Source organism: Punica granatum, chromosome 3 (genome assembly GCF_007655135.1).
Source record: "Punica granatum isolate Tunisia-2019 chromosome 3, ASM765513v2, whole genome shotgun sequence".
NCBI lineage: Eukaryota > Viridiplantae > Streptophyta > Magnoliopsida > Myrtales > Lythraceae > Punica > Punica granatum.
In genome coordinates this window covers 17,553,217-17,563,430 of record NC_045129.1, presented here as the reverse complement: position 1 = coordinate 17,563,430, position 10,214 = coordinate 17,553,217, and the positions used below count along the sequence as shown (strand labels likewise).

The 10,214-nt window shown below is 53.1% G+C and overlaps 1 protein-coding gene across 1 annotated transcript; it reads right to left on the bottom strand.

Annotated features, from left to right (window-relative positions):
• Positions 1-1,480: 1,480 nt before the first annotated feature.
• On the bottom strand, positions 1,481-3,010 carry LOC116200432 (extensin-like). The gene is made up of 2 exons (XM_031531280.1): positions 2,490-3,010; positions 1,481-1,667 (listed from the first exon to the last, which is right to left on the bottom strand). Exons 1-2 carry the CDS (start codon positions 3,008-3,010, stop codon positions 1,481-1,483), a joined length of 708 nt encoding a protein of 235 aa, XP_031387140.1.
• Between the last annotated feature and the right edge of the window lie 7,204 nt (positions 3,011-10,214).

The following is a 10,214-nucleotide window of genomic DNA, read 5'->3' as shown; positions in this document are numbered from 1 at the left end:
CATGCATGTTTGTTTGTCGATTGAGACGGTTGCGCTGAAGGCATGCAGCTCATTCAGATGCTTCCGTCGTCGGCTTCATAGGGGGTACCTCCTTGTCGGGCCCTTCCCTACTGAAGTATAGGAAGAAAGACCAAATAGGAGTTCTCGAGGAGGTGTGAACCTGCGCATCGCTCTTCGCCCGTGACCGGTGTGTCCCTGTGAAGAATGGCAAAGAGGATGATGCATTAGGCGATTATACGGTGGAATATGTGGTAAGAAATGTAAGGTGGACCCATGGGAAATTCCTTCGTCCAGGGCGCGACCCATGGGGTGCCGCACGTGGGGACACTCAATTACGAGATCTAGTCATCGCCACCCTAGAGTGGGCAGACCGTGGCTAGGGGCCACATAGATGTACTTTTCCCCGACACGGGTAGGTAAATGCAGCCGTCCTAGAGACCGAGGAGCCGGGTCCCACGGGGACATGCGAATCGAACAGGTTCGAAAGAACCAATAGGGCGTCCTGAGAACTGTCCTAATGCCCCTTTCTAGTCAGGAGTCCGTCTGGGAATGCATTCAGATAAACGTAAAGAGCGAGTTTAGGGAGGAATGTGTGTTTGCAAGGCGCATGGTTCCCCTTCTGTTTGTTAACATCCACCGCGGTGGGTGGGTCGGCATCTCAAAAGCGCAGCTCGGAATAACACAAGTCACTGTGTCGGTTGGTTGCATTTGAGTGGAACCTAGCAATGAAAATAATTATTTTCAGCGGGCGAAAGTGCTTGAAATAAATGAGGAGAAAGAATATACAGATGCAACGATTTCAAAACATGCGAAGGTATTTTCATTAAGATCGGCATTCGAGTTACAACAAAAGTCCCTCTTCCGCCGTGCGGCTCATAGTTTCGACCGCACGCAGGGAACGTTTTCGTAGGTAGTCTCATGGGGAAATCAACCCTTCCTCTTCGGCATTATCCTTGCCCCTAGGGTAAATACCGATCAGATCGATAGCCGCGTCAGAGCTTGATCCATGGTCGGGGAGAGGGTTAGCCTGGACATTCGGTGGCTTGACTTCATTGAAAGAGAGTCGGTTCTTCTCAATCATCTCCTGTAATTTGCCTCGGAAGGTGTAACATTCGTCCGTAGTGTGCCCCGGAGCATCCATATGGTATTCACAACGGAGATTCTGATCCTGATTCGCGGGATTGAACTGAGGATGAAGGGCCACGGGTCTAATTTTCTTAGCTGCCAGAAGTTGGCGATAGACTTGTGACTGGGGAACCGGTAAAGGCGAGTATTGTGGACGCGGCCTAGCCTGCCCTCCTTGTCGGGGTTGCAAGTTTAGGGCTTGTTGAGCCGTTGGTGGAGCTCCTAAAACTAGGGGCCCATTTGGAGATGCCCAATGAGGGGTAGACGTGTAATTGTGACCGTGTGGTTGCGGGGCCCGTGTCGGAGGGTAAGCCGATGGCGCCGAGTAGTTAATTGGCAGGGCCGGGTATTGCTGCTAGTATGGCATGGGTATTTGGCGTCCAAGGTTGACGGCATTAACGGACGCGTCTCTGCCCTTTTTGTTACCCGTTGGTGATAGCGCAGTAGCGGCATTCTTTGATGACTGCTCCTCCTTTCCGGTCGGTCCTTCTATCTTTCCAAGCTTGATGCCCATGTCAAGTTTCTTCCCAGCGTCGATCAGACTGGAGAATGAGGAAGTGTGGGCCAACAAATGCGAATAATACACTCCTCTTAGCGTGGAGTGGAACAGCTGGATCTGTTGCGCCTCGCTGATCGGAGGGATGTGCTTTGCTGCTTGGGCCCGCCACTTGGTAGCATACTCCTCAAACTTTTGGCCCCGCGCCATTTCTTTCGTGCTTAGCTCCAAAAGGGTGGGAGGCGTTTCTGCGCAATACTGGTACTGGTCGATGAACTTCCGAGAGAGGTCCTCCCACGTCGGGATGTCTTCGGCCTTCAGCGACATGAACCAATCGAAGGCCGATCCTGACAGGCTATCCTGGAAGGAGTGGATAGCAAATTCCTCGTATTCCCAATACTGTAGCATCTTCCCTTGGTAATGGCGGAGGTGGTGGCGTGGATCCGTCGTGCCTTCATAGGTCTTGAACTCTGGAACCTTGAACTTCGGGGGTAGGCGCATGCCCGGGAATAGGCTACAGTCGCCATAGCGGGCGTCGGGACGAACATCGTTCGCTTGCAGGGCCCGTATCGTTTCCTCTATTCGCTTCAACCTACGCTCCTGTTCGGCGTCGGCCTCCGGGAAGAAGTGCGTCGGTGAGGCGAATTGGGCCGCATGGGTCGGAGTGCCCGATTCGTGGAAGGTGGTGTTTATGGGGGGCGGTGCCTGGTAGGAGAGGCCGACGTGAGGCTGCAGAGTCGGATAGGGAGGAAGCTCCGTGGCTTGAGGATGAGTTGGAGCTGGTGCGGTGGTTGCCGGGAAAACCGTCGGTGGAGGCGCCGTGTAGATCATAGCCGGAGCCGGTTTGGAGACGGGCGGAGGTGCGGACAGAATGTGTTCCGAGGATAGGAAGGCTGCCGGTGGAAGAGGGACGGCCGTGGGGGCCGGTGGTTGCGGATATGGGCCGGTGACAGGATGAGCCATGGACGTGTGCAATGTTGGCGGCGGGGGTGCCTCCATATTCTCCAGGGCCTGAGTCGGCGGAATCCAGGGAGTCGGCTCAGTCATTGGCCCTTGTCCCGGCGGAGGTGTGGAACTTGAGGAGGCCCGGTTGGGTCCTCTGAGCAGGGCGAGCAGCTCTGCCATGTTAGTGGCCATTTGGTTGACCGTGCCCTCGAGGGCCGCAATGCGAGCTTGGTCATCGGTGGCGGCGGAGGTTGGTGAGACCGGTGGCTGAGGCGCCCCCGAAGACGCCGGGGGCGGGGGATGTGTTGGAAGAGTGCCGGAGTACACCGGGAGCACGCCTGCAGGAGTGAAAGGCGGTGGAGCGTGCGTTTGCGGTGGTGGAGAGAGAGTCGGGACCAAGGGGTTGACCTCTTCGGGAATATCAACATGATCCCCTTCCGCCATCCTGAGACGCTGACGAGTCGGGTAACGGTGCGACGCCAGTTACGATCACTTAGATTCCAAGAATGTGTAAGGACATACACCAATATCTCAAATGATAAGTGCGGAATTAAGTAAGATGAGGAAATGTATGAGATGCATGAGTTTTCAAACACTAATGTCATTACATTGATTAGCTCCAAGTTCCATGATTTTACAAAATAGAACATTCGGAAGAAAAGAAAGGAACATAAACGTAAAGCCGGCATCCCTTTGCGCTCGGTGGCCGCTCGAAAGTGGCATGGGTCCGAGCGAGGGCAAAAGTGAGTATGCCTACTAATCCTAAGGATGGGCGAGGTTGCACGCCCTCTTGTGCACTCGATCCAACTCCGCGTCCAAGCGGGCCATCTCCCGGTCTAAGTGTGCGACTCGGGCGCGTGCTCGAGTCAGCTGTGTCTGAACCTCCCTGTAGTCCGCAACCTCTGCGTGGGAGTCAACAAGCTCGCAACGGAGCCTATCCCGTTCCTCCCTGACGGCCCGTAGCTCCGCGTGCATGGCAGCTTGGATAGAACTCTCGGCTTCGGAGGCGAGGGTGGATGTAGCGCGGGGAGTCGGGGCGGCCTGAGGCCGTTGTGGTGGTGTCGATCCTTGCGGGTAGAACCGGGCCACGTATGCTGAGGTGGCAGAAAATGCTCGCTCCTCGTCGGTGGGGTGCTCGGGGAAGTACAAGCGCTGTATGGTGCTAGTATCCCGCTGACGGTGGATCTCCCGAATCTGTAAGAATCTATCGGGGGCCGTGGACGTGGAGTCGGCCCATTGGATGAGGAAAGGTAAGCGGTCCGCCTCGACGGGAATGTCCTGTAGGCCGCCGAGTTGTCTGATTACCCTGCCGGGAAATATGAGGGTGCTCCCCAAATGGCTGAGGAGGGGAACTCCCACGATTCCGGGACATCCCGTGATCATAGGGCCACCGGGATTCCATCGGGCGACCCAAAGGAACCGTGAGGGCGTCAGCTCGCGCCAAAAGCGCCTCCATTCCGAGAAGCTGTGCTCGGGAGGTGGGATGACTGGCGCCAAGCGTTCGATCAGCGAGCGCTCGTCGGCAATGTATGAGAACGGATGTGACTAGCAAAACGGACGGATATGAGCTAGAAGTCAAATCTGTAGCAAGTGCGGGGATCCTCTCATCCTTCCGCGCCAAACCTCCCTAACATAGTCAAGAGACCGAACGGTCTCGGCTAACAAAGCCTCCACATAACTATGGCCTCCCACCGCTTGGAGGACGACTTGGGCTATAGCCCTGTCGATGAGGTTCGGCGAGTACGGGAACAGGAGGGTGCCAAAGACCAAGAGCAGGAATCCATGGCAAGCATCGCGCTGATAGGAAGCCGTAGTAGGCGTCATTGCGCGGAGGAGTGTCCAATCAGAGAGCCACGCAATCCTGATGCCTTGATCCCACCTCTAATGAAGCTCCTCGTGGATATCTTGAGCGGGTATGCGGAGAAGAGTGGAGAGTTGACCCTGGACGGTTGTGAACGGGTTGGGTCTGAATATGCCTTGGGTCGTGGGTGTGGGCCTCTGGATGAGTGCTGTGTACTCCTCGATCGTAGGAGCAAACTCTGTCCCCTGGAAGTTGAATACTGCGCGCTCGGGATCCCAAAATTCGGTGGCAGTCCTCAAGAAGATCCAGTCTACCGGAGTCTCGGTGAGCATGACCACGTCTCCGATGATGTCCTGGATGAATGCGTGGTCCACTGTGCGCACCCGAATTTGATCTCGTCGGGGCACGCATGCGTGCGCCTAAGCAAACGCGGCTTGGGAGTGTCCACCTTCTCGGGATGCGCGACGGACGCACGTGAGAAGGAGTCGCCACTTGCCATTTTACGACCCGAGGGTCGAGGGCCGGCAAGTTACCAGGGTCTAGGGGTACGGGGTACACCTAAATGTTAAGGCAATGGTCATGCGGAACCGAAAATTCCGAATTCGGGGGTTCTATTACGTGCGGGCCTATATCCCGCAGCCCTTTCGGTACTCTAGCTTGCTAGGCTTGCCATTTTGTTTATTTACCGCGTGATTTAGAGTTGCGCTCGACTCGCCCGTTTTGACACCGTAAATTCGATGAATTGATCAAGTTGGGCCAAGAGTCCGAAAGATGAGTAGACTCGTGCATCGAGGAATTGGTTCACTATCTTAGTGTTACAGTTTATCGAACCGTGATGGTCGATTTCCTGCGTGAACCGAAACCACCAGTATCCAAGCTTACTCACCCTTTGGTGGCGATAGACCAACTTAACCGATCCAGCACTTGGACCTCTCGCTCACCGATCGGGGATCCTTACTAGGAAATGAATGGACATACAAATAGAATCCTCACAATGTTCTCTCGTATAATTACAAAGTACAACTGAATAAGTAAATGGATCCCGATCGGTTTGCATTGGGCCAATATTCCGCTCCGGCTCACCGTGTGTTTTGAATGACCGGTAAACGAATTAAGGCAACGCGGGCTCGAAGAGCCGGGGGTCGGGTCCGATTGAACCGACGGTTTGCAGAAAAACGACTTGTTTCCACTGTAACCATTGGATCGATCGAGCTCCCGGGTGATATCTAGACACGTTTCACGCGCTCAATCCAAATCCGCCTTCCACATAGGCCGTATTAGGAGTGTGACGGTGAATCGAGACTAGATCCCATTCCGCACTCGGGTTGCACGCGCTCGGTGAGTTAAGAGGTGTTGGACCTCGTGTTCGGTGATTTAGGGCGTTGGACCCCATGTAACACGTGACCTATGGGTTTGGGCCCGAACCGCAATAAATCATCGAAAGCAAGAATAAAACAGAAGAAAACTAATATAACTGACACAATACAGAAAGCAACTGACAATTACTAATAAGTATCGGTCAATGCAAACGAATTGTGTATTAGGCCGAATATACGTGATTTAATCGGTTATCATCCGTGGTTGATTGGCAAACAATGCATCTAACCTAGGCAAACATAGAGGGCGGGCTAGGATAAGGTTCTAAGCCAATTACATATGTGTGTTTGTTTTATGACTTTCATTCAGTTAAGTGTCACTGTGGTTTCACCGAATTAGCCAAACTCGTGTTTTGACTCTAGATTGGGATCTATTATCCCACCTATCCATTATCTAGAGTTCGATTAGGCCGAATGTACAATTAATCCGGTTGTTCGTGTTTTGCAACTGAAATAAAAATGCTTCCCACCGAATCTACGATAGGAAGATGGAAACACCGAGAGTGGGCGGAATGGGTCATGCGAATGAGACTCGCACCCGGACGGGTGGCCCTTTTCTGTCCATAGATCGAGGTATTTCCGACTTCCTAGCGCCTAGGGTATCGGTGAATTACGGAATGACGATTATGTCCTTGGATGATAAAGTTGCAATATTCATGTATGAATGGGAGATCGCATCACGCGAAGGAGTCTAAGAAGGACTCTCGTGTCCCGACTCGGGCCGCCTCAAATCGGGCCCGGACTCGAGTCGTGGCACGTGAGTACTCCCTAGACATCAATTCTATTCGTGTTATGCGACTCGGTATTTTGAAATTGTGAATTTTTAATGGAAAAGGACACTCTCGCCGTTCCGTGAATCATCGATGCGTTTAAAAATTAATAACCAATTTGCCCAATTGTTTAATTCGAGTGTTTTAATTAATCGAATAGTACGTCCCGTTTTCCCATTTTTGTGAAATTTGTTCGGTGGTTATTATACAATGTTACGATTACGACTTAATTTTAGCTAATTTCGCGGTGGGATTACAAGGAGTGTGCGGGAATTACATGGCCTCGGGGAAAGGAGAACCTGATGGCTTCGGGCACATCAAGGAGTCTCACGGCCCCTATTGCAAAGGGGATGGCCGTGGGTTCCTTGGCATGGCCGAACTCCTCTAAGGCTCTTCTCCCTAGATCCCACATTATTCCCTTCGTATAGTCACATTTTAGCCATGGTTACAACGATATGAAATCATGCCAAACACTTACGAATAAAGCATTTAAATGAGAGCAACAATACGATATCATTTCAACTAGTGATGGAACGGGTAATACATGGGAATGAACCCGTCTCATGGCGGAAGAAAGCCTCACGGACCCGTGTGGTCCAAGGAAGCTTTCGGCCACATCCCTCCAAGGATGGCCGAGAGCTTCCATGACTCACACGGGTTGGGAGGACTTCTTCGACCCCGATTCGGATCGTTTCTCGTCATGCTAACATGCTACGTGTGATTAAAGGTAAAGGGACGTAGGAAACGACTCGATTCGGGAGAGGAGAGATCATCCTAGCCCCGGATAAGCCAAGGGAGCCCACGGGTCTCTCCTTAGAGGCTAGGCCGTGAGTCCCTTGGCTCAACCGTGGCTAAGGAGACCTTTCCTATCCGGATCCGAACCATTTCCCGTCATGGCATGCGAGTTCTTGCGTCATATAAACATGGGATGGTCATACATAGGCGCATAATGGGCACACGTTGCATGGGAATGCATGGGAGACATGAATCCGAAAGAAAAATGAAAGCTTTCATGCATTCGGCTCTTTAAATCATACAAACGTCCCATACGAACAAAAAATCGAGGATCCTAGTTTCTCTAAGTTGAAAGGGGTGTTACCTAGCCTCGTTGCAAGAGGAAAGGAGTCGGGGATGCGGCCGTGGGAGTCGCAAGACTCGGTTTGGGGTTGCGGGTGGAGTGACCCGAGAAGAGGACAGCCGCGGCAGCTCGGGGGAAAATGGGTCGGCACGCTTGCTCCGGTCACAGCACGGTGCGAGGTCGGGTTCGTTGGACTTCTAAGAGGCGGATCTACACGAGCACGGGCAGACCCGAGCGTGCCAAGGCCTGAACAAACCCGAAAATGTGAGAGAAAACTCGGTAAAAATGAGAAAAACACGGTTTGAGAGAAACGGGTGAATGGCGGTTGTGCACGGTTGATCGGCCCTCGGACCGTGACCACCTCTTCACGGGGGAGAGTGAGGGTTATGAGGAACCCTTTGAATGTGATGGCACGACTCTCCGAAGTCGTGGGAAGGAATGGCACGTCGAGGAAGTGTCCGGTGCGCGCGGGTATGCTCTAGGAACCTGATTATGTTTTCGGCTGGAACGGGGTGTTAGGGACCTCAAATCGAAAATCTAAGCCCGGAAATGGACTTAGGGGGTGGGAAATATGTAGGCTAGGAAGTTTGATGATTTTTGGCTTAAGTCGGGTCGGGTGGTTACCGGAATACCGGGTGGTTTTCCGGCGATTTTAGCCGGTTTCGGCCTTGGCACGGGCTGAACGAAAGTGAGGGAGAGGGCTGGAGCTTGAGAGGATTCTAGAGAGAAATTGGCTTGAGAGAGAGTGAGAATGAAGAAGTGATTAAGTCTAATGATGAAAGGGAACTTATAGGGAGCTCTAACGGTGTGATTAAGTGAAGTTAAGTGTGGTTAAAGGGCTTAAACATGGGCTGCCGAATTTTGGAGGGGATTAGGATGGGGAAATAGTCATGTGGAGTGTAGGGGAAGCAAGAGGGAATTGATGGGGTGATGGATGGGTGTTGGGTGTGATGGATGGATGGATGGAGGGAGGTGATGGATGTGAGGGAAATTCAAAATATGTGGTGGAGGGAGTGTCTTGGGAGGTGGAGCCGCCGGCCATGGGGGGGAAGCCGCGGCTTGGGGCTGTCCAATCGGAGCCGAGGGTTGAGCCGTGGCTTGGGGTTGAGCCGCGGCTTGATGGCTTGGCTTGGCTGAGCTGTGGGTCCCATTCGGTTGAGAGAAAAGCCGGGAAATGCTTGAAACTTGATTGAGCGCGCGTCCGATCTCCGACGTCCAATTAATTTATGGATTTGGAACGCTTGAATGACGAGGATTTGAATGAGCCTAATATCGCCATGCGTCGTGTGGACGGACGTTCGGGCGACTCGATGCCTCGGGAGTCGGTTTTGCCCTGTTCGGACGTTCGGAGTGGAGTTTAGCGTCCCTCGATCCCCGATTGTTCTTTGTGCATGCCTGCATTCGTTTTGGCGATCCTTTTGCCCCGCGGGGGATCGTTGACCCGTCGTCCTCGGTCGGGGACCATTGGCCCGGGAAGACCTAGGGACTTTGACCGGGACTTTCTCAGTGTGCCCTGAGTGCCTTGAGATGCTTGGGGATTATTGTGAGGTACTCAGAGATCGTTGTGGTCTCTGCTTTCCGTGGAAATACCCGAAGGCTCGCCGGGAGGCTTTCGCAACCACTGAAACGTACTTCGGGAGACCGAGCCGAGTTCCAGAAGGTTGTCTGAAGCTTGTTCCCCGGCTCTGGTGGTCCCTGGGTGCCTGTAAGCCCATTTTAAGGGGTCGTTTGCTTGTCAGTGGGGCGAACCCCGGGAGCTCTGTCAGAAAAGGCGTCCGTGGGGGATCGGGGTGTCCCGGCTTAAGCAGGATGCCCCGGAAATGCGCCCGGACGTGTCATTGGTCACTTTGGCACTGAGAGGGATTTTTGGAGTCCCATATTGGGCACCTTTCGGTGCTTCGGTGACTCGATGATGAATAGTGCCACAGTGTCAGCTCCGTCGTTTCGGGGATTCCTTGTTCGTTCGTTCTTCCAATGGCTTTCCTCCGCTTTTCTCAATAGACCGTGCTCTTCTCCTATTGCTCATGACCCCATGCTCGCCTACTTGTCTCTGATTGCCGGGTGATGAATAGTGTCCCGGGCCTCAGTCGGAAATCCTCGTGTGGGAAGCCGGTGGGCCAAAATGGGGTGCTGACATATTTCCTACCCCCTAAGTCCATTTCCGAGCTTGGATTTCCATTTTGATCTTGGTTTGTTATGAGATGATAAAGTGATAAAAATGGACGTTATACGCAAGTTAGGCCTTTTTCCTTTGATTTCATGCAATCCCATGCAATGCCATGCATCTCATTTTCTGTTACGTCCGAACGTCGTATGAACATGCATGCCATAGCAGGAGATGACTCAATTTGAGGTTGGAGAGGCCCGTGTGGTCCGTAAGGGCCATGGGAACTCACGGCCATGCCTCCCGATGGGATGGCCGAGAGTCCTCTTGTCCCTCATGGACGCACGGGGAACTCCCTCGCCCCGAAGCTTGTTACTCCCCACACCTTATCGTTCCGAACGTCGTGTAACATGTGGGCATGACAAGAAACATTCGAGATCTAGGGGGGAGAGACCCTATGGGTCGGCTGCACCAAGGGATGTTCGCGGCTACCCTCCTTACAAGGGGGTCGAGAGGTCC

Bases quoted from the DNA above. Each gene is read 5' to 3' on its own strand.
- LOC116200432 (XM_031531280.1), bottom strand. From the start codon at position 3,010: ATGGCGGAAGGGGATCATGTTGATATTCCCGAAGAGGTCAACCCCTTG. The intron at 1,668-2,489 runs GTCCGCACCTCC...CTCATTCTCCAG, and splicing joins CTATCCTCGGAACACATTCT to TCTGATCGACGCTGGGAAGA.